The 27,216-nt window shown below is 33.9% G+C and overlaps 1 protein-coding gene across 4 annotated transcripts in view; it reads right to left on the bottom strand.

Annotated features, from left to right (window-relative positions):
- Cdh8 (cadherin 8) overlaps nt 1-27,216 on the bottom strand; it is a 354,582-nt gene that overhangs the window by 62,955 nt on the left and 264,411 nt on the right. For all 4 annotated transcript variants that reach the window (XM_038312753.1, XM_038312755.1, XM_038312754.1 and 1 more), the window contains exon 8: nt 9,835-9,956. In XM_038312753.1, coding sequence (XP_038168681.1) covers nt 9,835-9,956 — 122 coding nt within the window. The remainder of the gene's footprint in view (nt 1-9,834; nt 9,957-27,216) is intronic.

The raw sequence follows: 27,216 nt of genomic DNA, 5'->3' as shown, positions 1-27,216 counted from the left end.
ATTTAGAAAATCTTCTTATTGTTACTTTTTAACTTCTCAGTGATTTAATTAAAAGGTGATGTAAAGGAAACTGTCAATAAAAGAAGGGATTGTGTAAGATTGTAGGATACAGTATTTTTTAAAGTTCTCTCTTTTTTCTATTATTGTCAGGTTTATTTTGGATATAGATATAGATATAGAAAAAAGAACGTCTAATTATTTTTGCAGTCGCTTTTAACTTGGATAGAAATGGATCACAGGTGAACAAATTTCAGGTAGCTCACATTTCTTAACCCAAAGTTAAAATTATTTGAACTTAGAAATTTACATGCATACGTGAAAAAGCATATGCTCTCACCCAATTGTCTATGGTGTCCATAATCAAATAAAACCAAACTGTGAGAATTATTTTCCAAGAGAGATTTCATTAAAATATTTTTTCATGAAAATAAAGTTAAAATAATCATGATTTGCTGGACAAATGAAGAGTTGCAGATATTAAAGGAAACATACACAAATAAATCTTCAATACCCCCGATTATATCAAAACAAGGAAAAGAACCTAAATGTGATCATAGTTGATATCCATTTAAAAGCTATTGACAGAATGTGTGGGCTAATTTGTTTAGTCATCCAGTCTTGGTCAGGATTTTTTTTCCTTATTCACCATGACTTCCTAAGTCATTTTTATAGATGGAAAGACCTTTTGCCTCCAACATGCCAGATGTACCTTCAGAACATGCACCATAAGTGGAGAGCTTCAAGAAGGACCTAGGAAGGGTATGAGAAATTTCAATGTCTCTTAGACAAATGTATGAAACTTGGGCCCTCACAAATCCACTAAGAAAAGCCTAACCCTTCATCCCACGTTTAATTTCACCCTCTCATATTTATCGACACTAAACTGATTTAAGGAAATGTAGTTGATATTTTTTGAATGGCATGCTTAGCTATGTTAGTTATTTTTCTGTCTCTTTTGATCCTTAAATTCTTTTGTTGACCAAACATGCATCATATTTTTTGTGTCCCCAGAAATAGCCAGTATTAAAAACAAACCCCTCCATGTATTATGGAGCTTTATAAATACTGAATAAGTTAGTTTTGGTCTACAGGTAAACTGCAGTGGTCTTCACAATCACAATCTCTTTTCCACCTTGTCTCTTCTCCATGCTCAACATATTAGCACATAGTTTATATGACAATGCCTGCTTGTGCAGGCAAACACTAATTCCTGAGCTAACTGAGTCCTATCTTTTTATTCATAAAAGGTAATGATTTCATTCACTCATTAATTTCATCTATATATTTTAATATAAATTTGAAATATTTTATAATCAGAAATGAGTTACAGAGCCAAAGTACCACACAAAATTCTTCTGAAAAGTCATGAGACTTCATGTATACAAGGAGAATACAACTAAACAAAATATTGCTAAGCCAATATTCTTGAACTTGGTTCAATTAAATGTTTCTCAACCTCATTTAGTATCACACAAAAACCATACAAATAAAGCACACACCCTCACATGCACACACACACACACACACACACACACACACACACACACCCTCGCACCCTCATACACTCACAACCCGACCCTACCTCACAGATTATTATGATATAGCGCAAGTTGTGTTCAGAAACCTACTTTTAGAAATACTATCATCTACAACTTCTGGTTCACAGAAATAAGGAAGGTTTCTTCATATCACTTGAAGGCTGTAGAACTGTGACTATCAGTTTCTCCATTCTTTTACTATCCCTGACTACATTATGTACCCAGTTTGCATCCTTAATACAAACACTAATCCTAAAGCCTGTCGATATCTAGAGTAGGTATTGCTTTTTCAAAAGCATGATCCTCCCCATACTTTGGGAAAGCAAATGAAACAAACGTGCTTGTGTTCACATGACTTTCCCCTTATTCCAAATTCTTACTGAGTAGTTAATAAGTTTAAAAATTATAAAATTTGAATTCAACTTAGAACATTAAACATCATTATCCTTCTCTTATGATCATCAATCTCAGCCTGATCAAGGAAAAGGTTTTGGAAGAAGATTTAGACACTATGTGTTCCTCTCTGTAGACCAAGGGAATTTGAAAAAAATTTAAACAAATTTATAAACCAATCCCAATCCACAAGTTTATACTATTATTAATAAAAGGATATCTGTGTCATTTCTTCTCCATAAAAAATATGACACTTATAAATAATCAGTGGATTTGTTAAAAAATAATTTATAGCTTATTTTTGACTTATTTAGGATATATTTATATCGTACTTCTGCAAGCCACCTCAAGATATGTAACAATAACAAGACAACAAAAGAGATATGTTTCTATTAATGTATATTTTATTTTTAGTCTTCAGCACCTTTCAAAGATTCATAATTTATTTCTTTATCTAAAGTGCTTTAGAATTGTAAATTTAAAGTGTTTTGCAAATTGTAAAATATTTGCATATTTACAAAAAGACATATAAAGGGAAAGGGTGGGAGTATAGTTTATAAACGAAATCAATTTCTTTTTTTTTGGTTTTTAGAGACAGGGTTTCCCTGTAGTTTCTAGAGCCTGTCCTGGTACTCGCTCTGTAGACCAGGCTGGCCTTGAACTCAGAGATCTGCCTGCCTCTACCTCCCGAGTGCTGGGATTAAAGGTGTGCGCCACCACCGCCCGGCACAAAATCCATTTCTTAATCATGCCCACTTAAATATGCTATTTGGAGATAATTTGATATAATTTTCGCTTGTCTCTTTTCTAACATCCTTTTCTTTGTATGTGGCTTTACGGACTGAACCCATGGACTTCTTCATGCCACGCACATACTCCTCCATAAGCTGTACTCCTGACTGTATTTGTGCTGTAACCTTTCCTCCAACATCAGCTGTAAAATTTTCTGCACAATATGTCACACGTGAGCACAAAAACACTTGGATTTTAGAGAAGTTTACGTCCTGGATTTTTAAATTAGAGATATTCAACCCATATTGCTATTTAATTACAAAAAATGTTGATGTTTTAAATATTTAGTTAGACATGTAGGAGGTAGAGGCACCAAAATATGTAGTTCAATGTTACCTATGACTTCATAATGAGTTCCAGGCTGACATAGGCTACATGAAGCTCTTCCTTAAAAGTAAAAGCAATATGTATATGTGTGTATGAATATATTAATATCTGCCTGCCTGGTGTTTCCAAAGATATGAGAGTTTAAATTAACTCTCATTCCTTAACGCTGAGTCACAAAATGGGTGTCTCAGATATGAATGACATTTGTATTGTTCTTACTCCATATTCTTCAACAATATTTTATTAAAACTCCTTTAAATGCTCTCAGAATTGTGCTCTTCAAACCATACTCCTATTAATAGCCCACTTAACAAGGTTTCACTGCATAAAGTTTCTCCATATACAGGTTATGGACACCAATTAACTAACCATCTTTATTCTACCCAAACAAGTGAAAAAATAGTATTTCAGGTATTATGTTTATATCAGCAGTTTCTTCTGGTTTAAATTAACCTTGACTCTCACTTGGGTGTGCAGATAGCTCAAGAAAGGGCTGATAGGAAGGTTGAAACTAAATCCCTTGTAAACTGCTACTTAAGTCTCATAAAGCACCCTCATTTTATTTTGTTGCTTTGTATTTCATAGAAAAGATCTCAGAAACTGAAAAACAAATGAACCAAGTTACAGATTCATTCTTCCCTGTGATTGTCAAAGATAATTGTCATTACTTTTCTTATGAAGCTTTCTTTCTTTTCATCCAAGGTGTCCCAGAGTGCATTTGAGTACAGTATGTTATTTTTCTCTTGAGTTGGTGTATGCTTCCACCTTTCATGGTGTTTCTTATTTTATTTCAGAATCTTAATTTTCTCATGGCTAGATTTCTAAGAGTTATTCTACATGCTCACAAAATTTTAAAATTCTTCTTCCATGGGAAGTACAGTGAGATTCTAGAAATTGGAAAGGTTTTGGCACCTTCAGGAACTGAGTTTGAAACATTTCTGCTGTCTCATGAAACCTTTACTTCATGTGCGATGCTGCATGTCTTCAATACCAACACAGAGCCAGGGGGAGTTTTGTGAGTTCCAGGCCAGCCAGGTCTCCAGTATCATATTCCAGGTCAGTTAGGCATCATGAGACTTTGTCTCAAACAAAAAGTAGAAAAGGAAACACTACACTCTTCTTCAGCCTTGGCTTCTATAGTTTTACATTTCCAGAAAATGTCAAATTGCACAGCTAATAACCTCTATAATAAGTTAAATGAGCCGGGCGGTGGCGGCGCACGCCTTTAATCCCAGCACTCGGGAGGCAGAGGCAGGCGGATCTCTGTGAGTTCGAGGCCAGCCTGGTCTACAAGAGCTAGTTCCAGGACAGGCTCTAAAAAAGCTGCAGAGAAACCCTGTCTCGAAAAACCAAAAAAAAAAAAAAAAAAAAAAAAAAAAAAAAGTTAAAGTTAAATGATTCTCTGTATTATTTCCCACCTACCGCAAACAGTATAAGTTACTTCTGTCTCCATTGTCAACAAAAGGACACTGCGAGACAAAAGGACTATTTAATATGCTTGGCACTTACAGTCTCCTAAAGGCTCTTTCTTTTTATAAGATATGTTTGCACTCGCAAATATTGGTGCAAATTCTACTCAGACATGGAATTCTAGAAAATATTCTGATTCCCAGATGTCCTCGGTTGTCAAGCAGAGATATTGCTGTGGATTCTGAACAGGCTTAAGTTGATGGTTAAAAGTTCCCCTGTGCCTAATCTTTTCTCAATCTCTAGTTACGCTTTAAATTGCAACAAATGTAAAAAAAAATATCAATTATCTGATACTATGTGAGATTCCTGCAATTTCGTTGTTCTCCTCTGTTACCTGTTTAATTTTTATTTCCTTCTAACAGAAACTCTTAAATAATGTTTACAATGTCTTCCTCACTGGCTTTAAGAGAATAATTATTTTTCTTTCATAGCTTTCCGAACTGATGTTTCAATGATTAGTACATTATAAGTGCATAATTCATATTGTTCGATACATAAATGAACAAATTTTCATCCAAAGAGTTTAGTATGTATACCGCCTACCTGAGAATAAAGCAATTGTTTTAGTAATAATATTTGAGAAATTAACTTTTGAAATATGTCTAATTGTTGAATGAAATCAAATTAAAACATAATTATAAGTTATTGCTACTCTCCTGTCTATAGTAACTATGCTACATATCATCTAGAAGTGTGAGTGACTGTGTTTTGTTGAATTGTGATAGTTCCATAATAAATACTAAATGGCTAAAATGTTGCCAAGGATAGGTAAAAGTATTAAGCTGAAGTTTTTTTTTTTTTTTTGGTTTTGTTATTTTTTTTTATAAAACAGACCTAATGACTTCTTTCTCAACAGCAGGTTTCTATTAGTAAAGACGCTGATGAAACTCACATTATAATCCAATACATTTATTTATAGGGACAAGACACACTGTTTCATGAAGCAAAGAAAAGCTTAAACAACCTGTTGTCCAAGTATTTTGAACACTAAACAGGACATCTTGACTCACAACAAAATAAATAGCTGTTTAGTTCCTGGACTGAGGAGTTGTTGGGAGGAAGCAGCTATTAATCTGCATATAGTAAGCAAGGCATTAGTAATTGAAATAAAATCCTAAAAAATTTAGTCAAGGAAGTAAGAGGAAGGGCAGAGTCCTGAAATCTTGCTGGTCAACTGTGGCTGCTGCTCTAGGTAGCTTCCCCATGTGTGGTTCTGCATGTAGAGCTGCTGAGCACACGTAAGGAAGACACTGGTCTCTGAACATTTGTTACCTGTTCCTCCTCCAGTCCAGCTAGGTTCCCCATTGTCTTCAGATAAACTCTGGCTGAACTCTTAAGACCAATGTTTTCTGTATCTGTGGAATTTATCTTAAAATCTGAGGACTTTTCTTGATGTATTGGATCTCTTTAGGTCCATTTAGCTTCTTTCTGTGTTGGGTGTTTGAAAGAATTTCTTGAAAATCTGTAAATTCTAAATGGGTGTAGGTGGAGCAGAAAGAAAATTGCATGACGATAAAAGTCTGATTCTTAGATATTGTATGGCACTAAATTTCTCATGCTTAGCCAAGCCCTGGTGATGCTCAGTGACACTTAGTGACAATACACACCTCTTAACCAGAGGTGTCAATTATCAGACATATTTTTATTTTTTATTTTATTTTATTTTATTTTATTTTATTTTGGTCTTTCGAGACAGGGTTTCTCTGCAGCTTTTTTAGAGCCTGTCCTGGAACTAGCTCTTGTAGACCAGGCTGGCCTCAAACTCACAGAGATCCGCCTGCCTCTGCCTCCCGAGTGCTGGGATTAAAGGCGTGCGCCACCACCGCCCAGCTCAGACATATTTTTAAATGCAATTCACATTCCCAGTTTTATCCAGGGGATTAGTGAGGATTAAGTGAAAAGATCTTTTCTATGCATCTTATAAAACTGATAATTATTTGGTAGATGACCAAAATCAGACTCTACTTGACTTAAATTCTGCAGATATATACCACTCGATATCATGTGACATAAGATAACTTACCCATATATTTTAGACATGGTGTTTAAGGAAAATAAATAGTGATCCAAAATATTACATTGACATTTAATTGTTTAGCAGGGCAGTTAAATGTCTTCAAAAACAAAAGATTTTGGATGGATTTTCTGTGATGGAGAGTGGCTCCAGACTCTTTATGATAGTTATTGTTGCTCTCTCAAGAAACTCAGTTTTGTGAACTCTATCTCTTGCTTCAGAATTTTGAGAAGGTCATAGGAACCATGAGGATGCACTTGGTTCCTTCAGAAGCATAGTTACACCTCGTTTAATAAGATGTATTATGAAGTACAGCTGATTACCCATACACGGCAAAGGGTCCTTTTTCTTTGCCTTCTTTAAGATTCTGGATGTGTGTAGAGAAATCAAATACTGTTGATATGAGTATGTTGAAGTAGATTCTCTATCTCTATTATAAAGTATTTTAAGTTGTTTTGCATATACCCTTCCAATCGAAACACTTATACTGGGTATATTTAAGAGCTAGCCCTGGAGTATTATTTAATTTCTCCAGGTGCAAAAGCTATGAGGAAGTTGTTTCTCAACAAGTTTATTCTGAAATCTGTGTATTTCAGGTGTGCAACACTAATCATTGAACGATATTAAGATAACTATTGATGTAGTAAGTGATACTTATTATTTATTTATTTTTATTTTCATGATATTATGATAACTAAGGATGAACATTGTAATTCCATAGTGAGTTAGCCATTTGTGATATATTAGGAGAAATGACAAACACATAGTGTAGCTGGAAATGAGAATATATGCTTGTAATCACAATACTGGGATGACTGAGGCAGAAAGGTTAAGAGTATGAGAAAAGTGTCAAAGAAATTCTGGGTACAAAGCCATCCTGTGCTATGTACTCAGGGATTATCTAAAAAAAATTAAGAAATGAAAGGAAAATGAAATGCATATATTTCAAATTTTGCAAGTATATACTATCTGTAAAGTTTAGTAACAAATAAAAATGTAGGAATAAGATAAAATATAAGAATTAAATATTCAAACACGAGTAGTTAGACAGGAATGATATAAGAGACCTACATGAATTCTGGCTGACACAAAGGTTTCAGACGGTTTGAGAAAATTGTATAAACAATAGTAGATGCCTCACCCGGTCAGACCTATGATCCAAACCAATGCAAAACAATGGTTGATCCCTTCATGGAAATAAAACTCCAGTAAGCAGTCTGAAACCATACTCACAGGGGACAGAGTGCAGTGACACACACACGGCAAACACATTGCTCACAGAATAAACCATTCATCGTGACTTGCAAAATTCATAAAACAAAGAATAGACTTTTTATTTTGATGTTGCAGAGAAGAGGTGAGGAAATACTGCGTTGCATTTTATTCTGTTTTTTTTCCCCCCTGAAGATAAGAAGAACTGCAGAAAAAAAAGATCATTAAATCCTTATAAACAGTCAAATTCCACAGGGTAAAAGTCCAAATTCTTAGAGATCCAGGCAGCATTCTTGTCGATACCACACCTAGGCCAATGTGTTTAGTGTCAATGTAATTGACTCTGAACTTGTGTGATGAGTTCTGCATGAGCAATGAAGTTCTGCTTAAATTCGAATGCATTTTGCAGAGTCTGTATGATATATAACTGCCTCATTTCTATCTGTGGTGGCTCTGTTATCCTATCAATTTTCTGGTCCATGTAACAACCATATCCTTGAACTTGATCTGCAACATTTTGATCAATATCTCTATGCTTATTAATCCAGCACCCTGGCTAAATAGTATCATTGATATTTGTTCATGCAGGCACTTGCACACATGTGTGTACATGCACACACACACACACGCGCGCACACCGTGATTTATCCTGTCAATAAGGTCCATAAATGGAAGATGTTTGAAAGGTATGATTCATATTTGGCAGTTCTATGTCACGAAATTAAGAAACAGCTAATTTTGGAACATGAAAATAAAACTCTTAAGGCTGAATGCCCAGTTACTTAAAGATGATGCATTTTATTCTGAGAACTTAACTTTGCTGTGCATGAAGTGTGTGTTTCATTGTTTGTTTGTATTCTCTTGTTTTGCTTTGCTTTTTGGTAGACTGGGGGTGGGTGGGAACCTAAGCATTTAAGGAAGAATATTCTAGAAGAATTTGCCCACTGTTTTATGGGCAGGTAACCCTTTATCCCTTTCAAAATATCAAATAAAATAGAGTTAGAGAGCTATAGTCCTATTCTTTTAGGATAAAAAAAATATGACTCTTGTCAGGTAAGCTTCTTGGCAAATAGTAAGTTTAATTCCTAACACCCACATGAGGCACAAGAATAGTTGGATTAACAACTCCAGTGTCATGCTGTCAGCTGCTGTTTATTTAAATGAAAATGTCACCATCCAGAAATAAATTAGGAAGTTGAAAAATGATAAATTTCTTAAACATACAGTACTTCAGCACCTTGTTAAAATAAATCTATTACATTTGTGGTTTTGTAAGACTTTACATAGGCCAATTTCATTTCAACATTCAGAGTATAGTGACTTCTGTAGATTTTCTTATTTTTACTCCATCCTGCCCTCTATCCTTCCCTCCCTTTCTCCCTCCCTCCCTCTCTCCCTCCCACATCCCTCCCTTTTTCTCCTTCCTCCCTCTCTCATCCCCTTCCTTCTTCCCTGTTTTCCTGTATTTTCGTCTTCTGTCTTCTCTGCCTTATGCCCTTATTTTCTGCCCTTTATCCTTCTGTCTTCATTATTTCTATCTATGCAATATGAGTCCCATCATTACACATATAATTGCCTTATGGGCATTTCTAAAAATTGATATCTACCTTATGATTGCCTAAATTTACATACACGTGTACTGACATAAAAATAGCTACCTAAAGCTTCCTATAAACTACTGGTTTTCCTGGGTCAACAATTAAGTGTTATTCTTAAATAAAAAGGAAAAATGCATGTCTGCAAGGAGCTGTTGATTAGATTCTTGCCATTTGAAGGTTGAGTTAAGCTCCTTCACTCTAAGACAATTCCCACACATTACCCATATCTGATGAATCTCAAGACAATGATTTGGCTTTGGGTTCATTGCAGAACAGATCATTCCACTTTTATGAGACAGTTTGGTCATAAGTAGGAGGAGAATTAATATAGGAAAAAGATAAATATTCCTTTCCGTTCCCATTTGGATGAGGTTCATGCCTCTGACTTTGTAGAACAAACCAATGCAAATGCACACGATGATGCAGATTAAGTAAATACGAGACAGTTGTATACAAACATATTCAGCATTAACAACATGGAGATATTTACTTGGCCGGGTTTTCCATTTTCACATAAAAATGCCTCATATTCAGCTGCGAATTCAGGGGCGTTGTCATTGACATCCAGCACTTTAATAGCAACAGGCACTCGAGATATCTGGCTGTGGTTTCCTATGGGAAGGAAAAGATAGCATCAGCATCCAGGGTGTTTCCTTTGAACTTATAACTCACCCTCCCTCTCTATGTCTTTTGTTGTCTCCCTTCACCAGGATGTTTTCCAACTAGAGACTGTAGAGTATAACCTAAAAGTGTTGATGAAGAACAGCAAATGTTTCACTCCTTTAAAAAAAAAGGCAGCAAATTAATATTCAAAACACCATTTTCTAGAGCTTACTTCACAAAGGACCATATGTAAATAACTAAGAGACATTGCGTTTATGAAGTTGATTGATAAAGACAATTTTTTAAAGGAAAATCAATGTATATAACAAAGATTGATCTGTTCACTAGGAGAGAAAAGTGCCCATTCTGAGCTTTTATTGTCTAAGCATGTATCTATTAAGATCAGGGTTAAGAAGCCAGTACAAGTGTAGAATTAAATCACTTGTTGAAAAGGAGTTCGCAACAGTCATGAAAACGATAAAATTTGAGATGATCAATCATGTATCTTTTAAACTTTGTGTTTCATTAAAAATCAGTGTTAGTATATTTTTGAATAGGTCAGAATACTGATGTTTTCATAAATAAATCCACATAAATAACATTATAGTCTTTTAATGTTTCTAGCTTTATTTCTATAGTAGAGAACTCCTATATAATCTAAAAGTGTTAGTTCTCTAAACTAAATATAAAGTATATGTATATATGTGTCTGAACAAACACACAATACAATTGGTTCTTAATGGTATTGTTGGGTTAGGCAATAATTTTTTGTGAGTAATAAATGCAATTCAATTAGACTCTGACTTACGATGTTATAATCTTTGATCTGTTGTAAATTATACAGAATGAAATGGAAAGGGCCATTTATTTATTTGTGTTACTGAATCACTGAATATTTATAAGCAAACGGTGAAGGAATACATATTTGGTATTTAATATAGAAATAGGCTTACATTAAATATCAAAGTTCTCTTTTTGATAATTGATTAAGGGAAAAAAATCACCTACAAATATCACTATTTTTATGTATAAAAGTGATTTCTAAAGCACACACAAAATAATTATTACAGCCATGCTGCAAATTTACTGTTACTTCCTTGCTAACCCTTAAAATTTGAATTCAGCTAATTGGGGAAGCATGCACTAAAATTCAAAATTGATTTGATGATGTTTAGCTGACATTGACGACATGGATATACTGTCGTGTAAGTAATGGGACACAACTTCCTGAAAATTAAGATAATGGCATCCAGTGCCTCCCAAGTTTTGCCCTTTTTACTTTGTTGTTTATGACCTAATGAATTAATTCCTTCTCTTATAGAGAAAGCATGTGACTCTCTAGTTTAATGGAATGCAAATTCTAAAAACAGTGTAACACATATCGCTAAGACAAGAAAATGACATTTCAAATTTTGTCTAGTCAACAGAACTCTGCAAAGGTTACACTTTAAATTCAAAATGACTGTGTCCTTAAAGGCTTATATGGCTTTCTACGCTGACCGTGAGCGCTCTTGCAATGTAGAATGAATTGTGTTTACAGCAAACAAAGTTTAGAACCCTAACTTACCCTCCTTCACAGCTGTTTTGACTCATTTTTCTCACCAGGGAAATTGAAAGTCCAGAATTTAACATTTTATTGATGAAATTATTGCAAATCTTATAGTGAAAGAAATAAAGCTTATCACTTATAAATACCTGCCATGTATTTAGGTACATCCTAGCCTTCGCAATTTTTTTTTCAGATTTATCAGCACTGTGCATATTATGTTTGTTTAAAGAAAATATTTCACACTGTAATAATCTTAAAATTTATTCAGTTTTGGTCTTTCAAACAAGAACCATTTTTATTGCAAAATTTGGGGAATATAGATTATCCTCAGGGACCCAAACAGGACCAAATCTTCAAATGTTCACACGTTTGTTGTTTTTATCTTGAGTTTAAGAAATCTTTAGAAATTGAAATTGGATATCACACCGACGCTAATGAATTCTATAAGAACTAATTGTCTAATTATTGTACTTATAATCTACAATCCTCCATAAGAAGTTGTACAACTTAACCTCACTGTTTTATGGTACTTTTTTATCATTGAAAACCCCACTTAGTGAATTTTTTTTAAACTTTCATATATCGTAGGAACAAAATACTGCTGGCTGTTCATTTAATTTTGTAATATTAATTTATTTTAATTCCTAATATAATTCTTTTGTATATGAAAAATTACAGTGAATGTCTATTTACTATTATTGTATTCAACCTAATGACACCATTACTAAGTGGTCATCAAAAACTAAATAAGTTGCTTGTGTCAAATAGTCAATACCAAGACTGTCACTGCAGAGCATAGAAAAGTACAGGGAAAATCTATCCTAGACCTTAAGCAGTGTCTTGATGCTTTTTGATCCTTTTCAGTAAACAGCATGGTAAGCCATTGAGTCAGGCTTACTGACAATGTTTGATAAGTCCAAATCTATCAGGATGGTATTTGGTAGCTGTTGTTTGCTTTTTGATGTTATGTGCACACATTTTATATACAAACACATATAGACTTTCTTCTAAGTATTTAAAAAGGATAATTTATTGCAGGTACTAAATTTTTAATTCCCCCCCCTCTCTCTCTCTCTCTCTCTCTCTCTCTCTCTCTCTCTCTCTCTCTCTCTCTCTCTCTCTCTCTCTCTCTCTCTCTCTCTCTCTCTCTCTCTCTCTCTTTCTGTGTGTGTGTGTATGTGTGTGTATGGTAGAAACAAAGTTCTTAGATATCTTGGCTGGGAACTCTAATACTGATACATCAGCATTTTCCTTTTTATTTAGTATTTTAGATTATTTTTTCTTAAAAGTATAAAGGAAAAGATAAACTGTTTCCATTGCATTGAAACGTAACATTAATGCAGTAGATGGTAGCCTCAATTGTCTTGTAGTAAACAATAACATTTCAGTGTAACTAAATACAGTATCAACTACTAAATGCCATTATCCTATTCTCTAATGAATCCTTTTTCAAGAATGGATCAAGCCATCCCTCTTCTAAAGAGATTAAGGTGTTATTCCCTTGATAATAAGTCAATGATATTGAAAAAAGGAGACTATATATATATATATATATATATATATATATATATATATATGAAGAATTTGGAACTGAACATAAGGTTCCAATTTTTGTGAGAAATTCTGCTGTCTTTTTACTTATTTACTACTCGCTTTCCTGATAAGGTAATTTTGTACAGTTCATGGAGCCCGAATAACTTAACCTATGCCTGCACCTGTGTTTTACACCTTCTGTTTCTCTTATATCATACTTTCTCTCAAGGCCCATCAGAAACATATGTAGAAAATATTCTGAAGTCTATGCTAGTCGCCACCATCATGGTCAGCATCTCATCTCCCGTCTTCCCGTTGAACTCACAAGAGGTGATAGATAAACTATGTCAAGGCCTCAACTTATTGTCTAATAGCATTAGAGTGAACTTATATGATTAGTATTTTGTTGGAAGTTTAGAATGATATCATCCTAAATTCTAAAGTTATAACACCTGGAAAGAACTCTATTCCTGATGTAATAGTGGCAGGATATTAGCTTGGGACCTAATATTTCCTTTACTTGAATCACCAATTGGTCCAATAAATTTTCACTACCTAAAAGCTAGGATATAAGGAATGATTAAGAGTGATACTAGTAAATATGCCCCACTTCTATCATAGAAAGCAGTGAATTGAAAATATTTTAATTATATATACTTTGAATTCAATCTCTAATTTATCATACATAATGCCTTTAGGACATTTAAAAATACTGTAATCGCATTATGAAAAATTGTTACTGTATTCGATTATTCATTTATTTATTCTTTGTTGCTCTGTTTACTTATTCAGTATAGTATTATTTGTGTATTTCCACATACTGATGCAATTCACTGACAGCCAACAGATTCAAAGGGTTTATTTATAATTTTATTAGTACTATAAATAATTTACTTAGGGATGGACATTTTAATTTGTTTTAAAAATCATCTAATATTAGTCTTATTATTACTCTTGTTTTACAATGATAAGTAGACTTTCTTGTTTAGAGTATGAAGTACATAAAAAACCCAGAGTTCATTCTGTTACCCACAGATTTCTAGCAGGATATAAGAATAAATAATCTGATGAAAAATCAGGAAGTTTTGCTGTATAAACTATTATATATAAAATGCTTATCTATGTTAGTATTTATTATTTTAAAATTACTATAAATAAGTATGAGGAATAAAAAGCAAATAAAATCAACAAACTGGATATGATTAGTCTATAATCCTAAATATCCCACAGACATTACTTTTATATATTCTGAATGATTGCACAGACTCACTTTTTTTCTAAATCAATGAATTGATAAGATCTCAAATTTTAAAGATATTATAGAGTAATAAAATTAATTATATATGCTTCTAAGGAACTTATTCATGCCCTTTGTGACAGGTCCCAAAATGTTTGGCTTTCAGCTAATACGTAAACATTAAATAAGATATTATAATTAGAAACTTGATTAACATTCATTAAAAATTCATTTTCTAAACACAAGAGATGAACAAAAAGGTCTGGTAGGAAAAGACTATCTCCAGTGGCCACAAGAGTCAGGCTACTTTAAAAAGATGAAGCATAAAAAAAAAAAAAAAAACTAAATAATACCTTTCCTAAACAATTTTTGCAGGTCTATCAGTTAACTCACAGTGACTTTCTGTCATCTCTCTCTGTCACATAAAAGCAAAAATTGACCATAAATTTTGTGTTTTGATAATCAAAGGTATGGAATATTGCCGAGTGTTTAAGTCACAATACTTGGAAATTTGCTTCTAACTGGCTCAATGAGCTGCCGCTACGTTTCCAGGTATTGCCTGAAATGAGCATTCTTACCTTTTTACACTCTAAGAAAAGAATGATTTGACAAATTTACAGATGCTCATAGGATCCAGTAAATAATTCTTGATCCTTCTACAAGTAGAGGGGTTGAAATCATGAACAGGAATTTATTGTCAAAGAGAGAATGCAAAATAAGAGTTTATAATTGACCAGAGGATAAGAGCAATGACTAAAATTCAGAAAACATGATGAAGAGAGTAGATGATAGAAAAGAAAACATCTTAGGATTTTAAACTAAAGTTCCCAAAATGAAAAGGCCTTGGAACATGATTTCAGAAGTAGGCTTAAACTCTTTAATCACTAAAGGTAAGACATTTAGAAATGCTTTTTTTTTTGCCATAGGTGATATAATCAATTATAAATAACTAAAGGTTATTTGCCAACCCATATTCCATTAAAAGAGCTAGTTAGAACGCAGTTAGCTAATAGGCACTATCAAGATGGCATGGAAATGGTAATATTTTAAGAGACTTTTCTCAATAGTTTATTGTTATGTGTGTTCTTTGTGTAAGACAACTCGCTTGACTGAGGTTCTATCAGAGTCCCTGATTCTACCAAATACCAAATTGAGATTTTTTACCCTCAAGTTCACCTAAAGAAATCTGGTTGTCACCAGAATTCTAAAAAGAAAAATTATTGTGATATTGTAAGACAATACAAATAGGAGTCACTCTGTTTCATCCATGAAATATAAAGCCTATTAACATAGTATTTTCAAAGTAAATTAGAGTTTGATCAAATGGGCTTTTTAGCACCTAAGGATAAAAACCTTTGGACATAGCTTTTTTTTTTTATTAACCAATAAGTTTTCTCAGAAGAAGATGACACATTTGTTTTTTTAATTCAGTTAAGCTGAAGACTTATGTTATATATTGAAAAAATTTTAAACTCTGGAGAAAAAGAAACACCATAATTAGGCAAGTCATCACTAAATCTTGTCTGATTTCTGACTGCTAAAAGACAACTTTCAGCCTATACTCTTTTTTATGTGCCAAATAGAAAGGAATGTTCGGGTCTCTTATTTGGTAGATGTGTTTTTCTTGAACCTGTATATGTTAGAACACTACACAACCAAGTATCAGATCAACTGCACTGATTTCTATGTATCTACAACAAGACATTTAACATAGGGTCTTTCCTTCAACCTATAGTTTGATTTTTTTTTCTGGTCTAGAGAGAAAGAGAACAAGTCCCGGAGATATATCTGTCTCTGCCCTGGTCAGAGCTAATGGGACAGCCTGATTTCATGTGAGTTAAAATATGCACTTCAGTCCTTAAGCTTGTCCCTCAAACACTCTTAACAGATGAGCCATCTTTGCATATTCAACTTCATATTAATTAAAAGTAAATCTATAAAAATCATCCTGTAAATTTAAGAGCCCTGATTGAGTATTTATGCAGCAAGAACTGATAGTAATAGATCGTGAGATAATGCTGTTCATTTATTTGTGCCTTTTATTTCTATAACATTGAAAGTCAGGTTCATAGAGAACATAGATGTATTTTTATAGCCAGATGTAAACATGGTTTCTGGGCAAAATAAGAATTGTTGTTAACTTTCTGGATCTACATTAAATATTATAACCTAGCCAATCCTAAACATTCCGTGTGTCCGTGAAAGTTTTGTGTAGATCGGATCAGTTTGCCCAGAATAACTCAAGTCAGGAATCAGTAAATCTAAAATATGTATCCAAAGAGCAAGATAAACAGAATAATTATGTTTGTTTTCATAAACATTTTCCTCTATACATTTTTCCTAACTCTATATGAACATTGTAATGTATTTTGATAGTCTTCATTGTCAATGAATGAATTCTTCGGAATGAATTAGGAAAATCCTGGAGTATTAGTGAGACACACCTCTGACTATGTCAGCTGATAAAGAGGTTTAACTGAGGGAGGTAAACCCACTCTGAATGTGCATTGCACAATCTTGTGTGCTGAGATTTCAGGCTGAATAAAAGCTGTAAAAGAAGAAAGCAGCTCAACACAAAATCTCCTTTTCTTTGCCGCCTGACCTATTCAAGTGTAAGCGAGCGGCCTCAGACTTCTGCTATATGCTATTCCATATGCAGACTGCAGTCAGGGGACTAAAACAATATTTTTCTCTTTTTCATTTTATATACCAATCCCAGTTCCCACTCCCTCCACTTTTCCTCCCCTCATCCCACACCCCTTTCAGATAGTTTCTTTTCTTCCTTTATTTTTTTAAAGAACTCAAACTATTTTCTGGATTGGCAATATGAAAAGAAAATATTTTTTCTCCATTAACTTGCTTCCGGTTCAGTATCAAGTAACAGAGGGATAAAATGTCCATAATTTCAATAAATCCCTTTAGTGTCTATCACTTGCTTAGAAAATGAGCAATTTTTTAATATTTTATTTTTGAATTCATTTTATATATCAAACACATTTTCCATCCCTCCCCTCCACTCCCTTCCCCTCTCACCCTACTTCCCACTTCCCCTAACCCATTCTACTCCTCAGAAAAGGTAAGACCTCCCATGGGAAATCAACAAAGCCTGGTACAGCTTAGAACCTTTAGGCTAAATTCAAAAGAACTAGTGTAGTGATTTTGAATTTTCAAATATCCTACTTTATAACAAAAATAACTAACATTTAATTAAATATATTTTTATTTCATTTATTTTTTGTGCAACCATTCAGTATTTAGAGTATTTTATTTTTATGTAAATAGGTTTTCTCTAATGTTTCAAAGCCTTCAGTGATTTGTTACTATATAACTTTTATAATATTATATAAGTTTTTTGTCTTGTTTTATTTTTATTCTGCTGTTATAAACAGCATCTTTATTTTCTGAGTATTGGTAGCAAATAGAAATATTTTTAAAATAACTAACAATTATGCAAAGTTTACTTACAATTATAATTGTAGTGACCTTTCTTTTCTTATAGACTCAATTTTGTTGTATGTGGGTGGTGGAAATATTCCCCTTCTCAAAATTTACAGGCTTATATCTTTGATCTTTATGGCATTTGCAACATTGGATAAAGAGTCCAGTGTAATTAATTTAGATTTGAAATAGCAGAAAACTTTATGTTACCTTTAAGCTTAAAACCATTACAATATTTCACTATTATGAATGTGAAATATTGATAGCTTGATATTTGCTACATATTTTTTGGATTGGTTATTTATCCCTTTGTTGTATGCATTTTTCTGTGTATCTATTGAAATTTGGCATAGGCTTTTCTTTGTTTCCTGAATTTTAATTTCACTATTATTTTTTCAGTATCAAATTATGTACCCACATAAATTTATAATATTTCTGAGTAAAATAATATTTTGAGATATTAGTGATTGTGATTTTCTAATGTGCTACAGTTCTGTGTATTAAGCACAAATGGTTAATTTTGCTTTCTGCCACTATTTGTATCCAGTTATAGGATAAAGATTAGACTGGCATGTCAATAAGATGGGAATATCCATTCCCTTTATTTTTAAACTTTATGTCAACATATTTAAGCACTGGGATATGTTTTTCAAGTGTTTGAAATGTTATTGATTCAATTGATTGATAGATAATGCTTTAAATTTTTCTCATTTATGGTAACTTTCAAAGGCTGTGTTTGTTTTGAACTTCATCTCTATCACAAGCTTTTGGAAAGTTGTTGACATCCATGAGGCTAATGATATCATTCTAAACAAAAAGTAGATCATGGATGTTTGGGTAATAAATTTGCAGACCCATTGTACAAACACCACTGATATGCTATTTCATGTATGATAGCAATAATATATACCACTTAAAATTCTCTCAAAATTATATCTACTTTATTCACACATGTCAATAAATAGCTGTTGGCTTTGTTAAATTTCATTATTGTGCATTTGTTTCTCATTATATTGTCTTACGTTATACTTGATTTTATTTTCCAGCAATGTTTTAAGCTATTTAGCTTCAGCCTGTGTGAAATAGAGGCTTAGATAATTGATTTCCATAATTTAACCTTCCATGATATAGACAAATAAAGTTCCTAACCCATCACATGATATGTTATTTTTGGGGTTTTTTTTGTTTTTTGTTTTGTTTTTTTTTTGTTTTTTTTCTTTTTTTTATTAAAAATTTCCGCCTCCTCCCTGCCTCCCAATTACCGCCCTCCCTCCTCCACTCCCCCTTCCTCTCCTGTCCAGAGAGCAGTAAGGGTTCCCTGCCTTGTGGGAAGTCAAAGTTCCTCCCCCCTCGATCCAGGTCTAGGAAGGTGAGCATCCAAACAGGCCAGGACCCCCAAAGCCAGTATGAGTAGTAGGGTCCAAATCCAGTGTTATTATCCTTGGCATCTCAGCAGCCCTCATTGTCTGCCATGTTCAGGGAGACCGGTTTTATCTCATGCTTTTTCAGTCCCAGTTCAGCTGGGCTTGGTAAGCTCCGAATAGATCAGCCCCACCATCTCAGTGGGTGGGAGCACTCCTTGCAGTCCAGACTTCCTTGCTCATGTTTTCCTTCCTTCTGCTCCTCATTTGGACCTTGGGCGCTCAGTTCGGTGCACCAATGTGTGGCTCTGTCTTTATCTCCATCCATCGCCAGATGAAGGTTCCTTCTCGGTCCTGACTTTCTTTCTCATGTTCTCCCTCCTTCTGCTCCACGTCAGGACCTTGGGAACTCAGTCCGGTGCTCCAATGTGGGGCTCTGTCTCTAGCTCCATCCGTCGGCAGATGAAGATTCTATGGTGATATAAGAGACTTGACTCTAGAGGGGTTCCCAGGTATCCAGTGAGACGCCCCCAGCTAGTTCCGTGGGCAGCTGAGGAGAGGGAGTCGGAAAAGGCCAAATCCTATAGTCATACTGATGATTATCTTGTATCACATGATATGTTAACTCCATCCCATATTTTTTTTTTTTTTTAGGTCACCATTTTGGTGTCATTTATCTTCAAACATCTTAATTTACTTTGTTTATCTTGTTTACTTCATTATTTTGTTTTCTAAAGGATAGTGAGAAGTTTAAGGTTTAATGTCTAATCCTGAAGAATAACAATTTGTAATTAAATTTTACCATGATAAGGAGATGTCTCTGCTAAGAAAATGACTCTAAAGTGCATCGGCCACTTTAGATGTATTTTGGGTAATGTTTCAAGCACATATGTTAAGAATAGTCTTTTACATAATTTTAGTCTAATTCACAATTTACCTAAGTATATTAATTATGACATTTTAATGTTAATTTTTTGTTTCAATTGGTATATGCTTTGGATTTGATGTGGGATTCCCCTCTGCATGCTGTTTTTTTGCAACTGGTTAATAAAGAAACTGTTTTGACCTATAGGATGATGTGGGATTCCCCTCTGTATGCTGTGAATATACTTCATTAAAATTGGTTAATGAAAACCTGTACTGGTCAATAGGATGTTGTAGGATCCCCCTATGTATACTTTGAATATGTTTTATTACAACTGGTTAGTAAAGAAATTGTTTTGGCCTATAGCTTTGGCGTAATTCTAGCTAACTCTTACATCATAAATTAACCCATTTTTTATTAATTTGTGTATTGCCGTGAGGCTGTGGCTTACTGGATAAGGTTCTGTTCTAGTGCCTTTCTCCTTCAGCAGTTACATGGCATCTGCCCCTTCAGCACCTATTATTAACCTATTACTCTCTCTCTCTCTCTCTCTCTATATATATATATATATATGGATATATATATGGATACACACACACACACACACACACACACACACACATATATATATATATATATATATATATATATTTAACCCTGCCATATGCCAATGAAGATTTACTAATCTAATTTATCTTTTATCGTAACTAAGGAAAACTAACTACCTGTCTTTAATTATTTAAAGACCCCAGCAGGACATAACATGACCTAGGTAAAAAAAGAAGCACATTGTAAGCAACTTCCACAAGTTTAGAATTGACAGAGTCATCTCTCTGCCTGGACAGTCACCCAAAAATTCTTCGGTAATGTTGGGGCATACATCTTCAGTCTACAGGCCCATAATATCTGGCAGATTATTTTTATGAATAAGGAAATCTAAACGTCTGTTTTATCTATATTGGCAGCTTGCCAGCCACTTTCTTCTGTGTCCCACAGAATGTCTGGCAGGTTCATTCATTAAGCAGTAACCGTGAAGGACTGTCTCACTTTTAGGCAAGTTTAGTAGTCATTTCTGTGGGTCCTCATACAGCATACCATCAAGCAGTCCAGGCAAGAGGAGTTTCTTGCCCAAATGGCTAGCAAACTCTATAAGAAGACTCATACCCATCTTCCTCTTGAAATAATGGGTGCTGCCAGAAGCAGACATGTCTCACTGTTGAGAAAAGTCTAAGTTCTTAAAACATTTTAAATGCTATATTTTGTAGGTCTTTGAAGTGTTGAAAAAATATCGAACTGATATATATTTCTGTATATCTAGAAAACCTAACTAACATGACTATAAGTTTGACTGTTATAAATGACCGTTTATTAATCTGTAATTTTAAATTACTTGTCTAAGCATAACTTAAACCTTTGAATGATTTTGTATACTTATATTTAAAATCCATCTGTGAATAGAAGTGAGACTTTTATGTTGATATCCTGTATAACAATAATGACTCTTTACATGGCTTTGATGTAGATGTTTGAATTTCATATTTTTTATTGATTTTCTAAGATATTTCCCTTTAGTTTATCCACAATATGCCTTCTGATTTGTAGCTGCTTTCTTCACATCTGAAAAGTTCTTGCTGGAAGGAGGAGGGAGTCCAGTAAGAACATAGAAGTGATTGACACTTGTGAGATCCAAAAGTTACGGGATCAAGCTCTTGCCCAACATTGCATAAGTAGCACTTGATAAAGATTTACTCTCAGCCCCATTGCTGCATGTTAATTCCACAGGGAGATCCAGATTCTATGGTTATCACTAAACCTAGGATGGGCTTTTCAGTAATGGCGTTGTCTTTAAGCTCCCAATCAGTCTACTTGCATTCATGTTCCTGTTTGTAACCTGAGTAAATTAGCCTGTTCATTAAGATAGACTTAATCATATCGGTTTGTGTGTGTGTGTGTGTGTGTGTGGTTTGCTTGCTTTGTTTCATGTTTGGTCAATCTCAGATTCCGATACAGGATAAACAAAATTATGTACATTTCTTTCTAAAAAAGACATAAAACATCTCCTGTTTATTTTCTTTCTAAACATTAATATCCATTATTCATTTGTTCAACTATCCTTTTATAAGAAATGTATTAATATTATTCTAGTGAAAATACTGAACATAGTACACACAGATAGGCAGAAGATAGAGGGTAGATAGGTAGATAGATGATACATAGATAGATAGATAGATAGATAGATAGATGATAGATAGATAGATAGATGATAGATAGGTAGATAGATAGATAGATAGATAGATAGATAGATAGATAGATAGATAGATAGATGATAGATAGATGATAGATAGATAGATAGATAGATAGATAGATAGACAGATACATTGATCCCTCACAGCACATTTTATGTAAGACTTCAAACATTTATGTGCAGTGTAAGAATGTTGGCAATACACTTATTGTTTATGACAATTTGTTGTACCCTTCCTTTTTCCATGTCGTTGTTATTATATATGTTAATTCTACTTTTAACTTCCATCTAATGCATGATATTCTAAAGGGAATAAACAGTGCTAAATTTAGGACTCATTTTACTGTGTTTTCCTTTCTCTATGTCTTCATTCCTTAAATACTAGCTGCTTGCAAATATTTCCTTTGCATTCTAACTTATACTTTATCACAGCCAGAGTTTGTCGGGCAGAAGCCAATATGATGGTCAAAAGGAAAAGCCATAATCCATCTGCTTCACCTTAGAGCATAATAAGCTCATAATTTTCTTAAGAAAATGAAATTGTAAATTGTTCAGTCCTTGTGGAGCTACTGGAAAAAGACTGCTATAAAATAACTCTAATGTTCTGTATATTTAAGGAATGCAGTGAGAAGTGCCTTACAAAGTCCAGAGGTCATTGATAAGACTACGCTATATTTAGCTAATGCTCTAAAAGACCAGATCTATCTCTACGGACTGCCCTTTCTCATTCCTTGCTTGGACTACAGTGAATTATAAATTCCTGTGTTACTGACCAAGATATATGTAGCATATTGACTTAAATAAACACACATAATTCAAGATAAGCGAGGAGAAGAGCTGGACAAGATAACTGTAGCACAGCCACTACCTCATTGACATTGGCATAAAACTAAAATGAATACTGTTGATTTATTACCAGATGGTAATATCAAATAGATTGAATATATGTGTATGTAAAAATAGATACATATGCAGATATATTTACACATCAGTCTTTCCTTCAAACCATCTGTTTATGTATATTAAAAAGAAGCCAAACATATCTTTGTCATGCAATTTAAAATGACATATTGAGTAAAGTACGCAAAGCTATAACTAATGGGTCATACTTTAGTTTGTGGTATGTGGTATGAGGATGTGGTATGTCTATATATGACCCACTAAATGTCTTAATTTCTAAGAGAAGAAAAGTGATTTTTTTCTTAATATAGTAGCATAGAATTTAAGATGATAAGCAAAAATACAAAAGAGATGTGCCCTGTCAGCAATAACAAGGTGTTATTAACTCTTGCAATCTTGAGCTGGGAATCACCATTTGTGGTGTCTTATTTTTGACATAGGCTGGCAAAATTTGAGTAAAGTTTTGAGCAAAGTTATTTGATTAAAACACAATATAATGTATCCATATATGTTGGCTTGTTACTTTTAGTGTACCCATCAGTTTTATGTAGAACATTTTCTATAAGATAACAAGAGCCAATCAATGTGAAATCAATCACCTTGACTGACTTTCTCTATGTCACTAGGTCATGGAGGAATCACACTACAGGACTAGCCTCTTTTTTTCTATATTTGTAAGTCTTCTTCTGAACAAATTGGTGGTATAATGCTACTTGCCAGTGGAAGTCTTTCAAAGTTAGTAATAAATGCACAGTTCATCAGAAAGTTACCTTTGATACCATTTTGTACTTGAGGCTTTCGGTTATTTATTGACCACATGTTCATCTATTGTTCTCCTTCTCATAGGAGTTCTATGGTGAAAGTAAAATCTCTCCCAGAAATGATTCCACTCGAAAGATATCTTTTCTAGATTCTGCTCATTTAATAAATATTTACCTCATATATATCAGTAAATACAAATTCTTGTAGGGATGAGAGATAACAGAAAAAACTAGAAACAGCAAAAGTGGTTTTGGAGTATAGATTAAAGTTATAAAAAGAAGCATGGCCTCGAAAAGTCCAACTAGCCCATAGATATGAATGCCAACTAATTCATTGAGCTGCAAAGCAACGTCAAGAATCTTAAATGAAAGAAGTTATCTCCTCTCCATTTTTTTTTTTTTTTGCAATTTTGTGCTGAACTCTGAAGTTTCTTCCTTATTGACTTACCCTTCTCCAAGATCATTTCAGATTGGGGTCCAATCCTACAACTACGTGTTCCTCTTTAGACATTTGTTCCAGGAAACATGAAATGTTCCAAAATAAACACATTTAAAAACATGCTTAGTATTTCACTGGGCCAAGAAGGAAATTCTAAAACATAAATCATATGTATGCATTTTTCGAGCACAGCTTCTCAGGAGAAAAGTAGTCACCATCCGTAGTAGCAGGTTTCTGGCCCCTGATGTTTTGTCACAGAAAAGTAAAACTATGGGAGAGGAAAGGACATCTGGTAGTAAGGTAGGCTGAAAACGTTGTTCTAATCTTTCGATAAAAACAAGAAATGCTTTTAAATAGGACTCGTTTAACTACTGAATTTGAAACTGAAGTCATATCTAAAGATTAATCTAGTAAACCTAAGAAAGCTACAAGATTAGTGGCTTTCCATCACAGTTGTTTGTTACATTCCAGCTCAGGTGGTCACAGGTGCACGCTGCTTCACCTATTTGTAGGCTGGTCATTGTTTACTATATACCCTTACCAACTTATTATAAAACTCTGATAGGTAGAGATGTGGCCCCATAATTCATTACCCAAAATAAAGCAAGCCCTCAGATTAAATGCAGCCAGTGAGTTCTCTGCATGGCTTCTCATCCCTGATATTCATATTAACCTCTAATTAACTGCCCAAGTGCAACCTTGATTTTTATCATTTTAAATATTGCCTATGCAGGTACGTTTTTTTCCAAAATATATGAGAATAGCTTTTAATTTCTTTCACAGAAACCTTCATTATAATTTCTTCTGAGGAAAAAATTGTTGGAATTTGTTCAACATCAAAAAGAATTAATTGCTTAGTATATTAAGGCAATTAAATAAATCATTTCATCATCTAAATAAGAAAGAGTATAGTTTTAGAGTAACAGAAAAGATTTGCCAAGGAATTAATGAAGGAGGATGTTAATAATGATTGATGTGCAATGAAACAAACATAAAGAGAAGCTATGTTACTAGTCAGACAATTAATAAACGTGCATGAAATACTGGTATCAGAGTTCAAATGTGCCCAACTCCTGCTTGCATTCTAACACCTTGTTGTATAATTCTCTAAATTGAATCTGATATGGACATAGTAAACGTTAAATTGTAAAATCTTATTCTATCAAAAGGGATTTTTTTCCTAAAAGTGTCTACGAGGATGATATCACAATTTGTCACAAATATTTTTCTATTGTCTCTATCAAACAAAGGAGCAGAGATATTTTAAACTATGTAAAAGAAACAGTAAACGCTTCCAAACCTTTTTCTTAAAGGAAACATTACTCAATCTATCCATAAGAGGTAAAACAGAAGACATACACGAGGAGAAATAAAGCTGGTATTGACCTGGGAGGCTTATCTCTGACACACTTTCCGAGAGCTCCAAGGAGAGACAGTTGCTACCGCAAGAGGAATTCATCATTAATCTTCTACGACTTTGAACCCTGCCAGTGTGGAAACAACTACACGGACGGAAAGTGTTGTCCACTGGTGCAATAGCGACACAAATGTTATTAGCAATAACCAAATACTAATTGGTTGGATTTAAAATGTGTTCCACAAGACAAAACCCATACCTTGCCCTAACAAGTCTAACCTATAGTTAGACTGGTCTTAGCCTCTAAGAAAGAAGCCATTATTAATATTCTGCTAAAGGGATACTGGTGTAGGAGGCCCTTCTGTATTTGTGTTGCTTTCATTGGTTATTAAAGAAACTGCCTTGGCCAAGTTGATAGGGCAGAACTCAGGTAGGCAGGGAAGACAGAACAGAATTGTGGGAATTAGGGCAGAGTGGCAAACACCATGGTTCTCCTGCCCAAGACGGACGCTGGTTAGACTCATGTTGGTAAGCCACAGTAAAGTGATGATACACATTAATGGAGATGGGTTCAACTAATATGTGAGAGTTAGCCAATAAGGGGCTGGAGATAATAGCCAGACAGTATTTGAATGAATATAGTTTTTGTGTGATTATTTTGGGTATAAGCTAGCAGGGTCCTGGGAGCAAAAGCTGGCCCTCTCTCTTTACAACAGATTGGTGCTTCAACGTGGTCAACTAACTCCACATAAACTTGCCCATATTCCCAACTATTGTTTATAAATATTCTTTTACATTTAAAGGGGGATATGATATAGATATGAATAATTTGCATTGGTATAAATCTTGATTTATTGATACAAGTTTAAGGTCAATTTTGTTATATATATATATATATATATTTCTGCTCTTGATTAAGGTATTATGATTGTGTAGTTCATTTAAAAATATAATGTATAATTAGGAAGTATAGGTCATTAATCATCAATAATAGTCAAGCTTGTAGTCATGTTAGTTAGATTTTCTAGATATGCATAAATGTATTTCAGATGGATGGACATTCTTCATACCGTTCAAAGAATACAGAATATGGTATTTAAAATGTTTTAATAACTTAAGGCTTTTCATGACAATGAGACATGTCTGCTCCTGGCAGAACCAAGCTACTTCAAGGGGAAGATGGGCATCGAAGAGGCTCCTAATGGAGTTTTGGGGCAAGAAACTGCACTTGCCTGGACTGTTGCATAAACTGGACATGAAAAACCTACAGAGAGAGGACTGCTGAACTTGCCTAAAGGTAAGATGGTCCTTCTGGGTTCCTGCTTCGTGAAAGAGTCTGCAGGACATTCTACAGGATAAAAAAAAAAATGACTGAACTGTTTTTGAAATTTTCTGCTTCATGGAAAAGTCTGCTGGAAACTATGGGCCTGAAGGCCAAAGATGGATGCTCCAATGGTACAAAAATCTTTGGGTGACTGTCAAGGCAGCGAGATGTCTCTGACAATTCTAGAGTTTTGGAAGTTGCTTACTTCTTTTTTACTTAGATAATATTATATCCTTTTGGAGACTTTGATGGTGTTGAAA

Source organism: Arvicola amphibius, chromosome 15, assembly GCF_903992535.2.
Source record: "Arvicola amphibius chromosome 15, mArvAmp1.2, whole genome shotgun sequence".
Classification (NCBI taxonomy): Eukaryota; Metazoa; Chordata; class Mammalia; order Rodentia; family Cricetidae; genus Arvicola; species Arvicola amphibius.
This window is presented reverse-complemented; position numbering and strand designations above follow the sequence as displayed.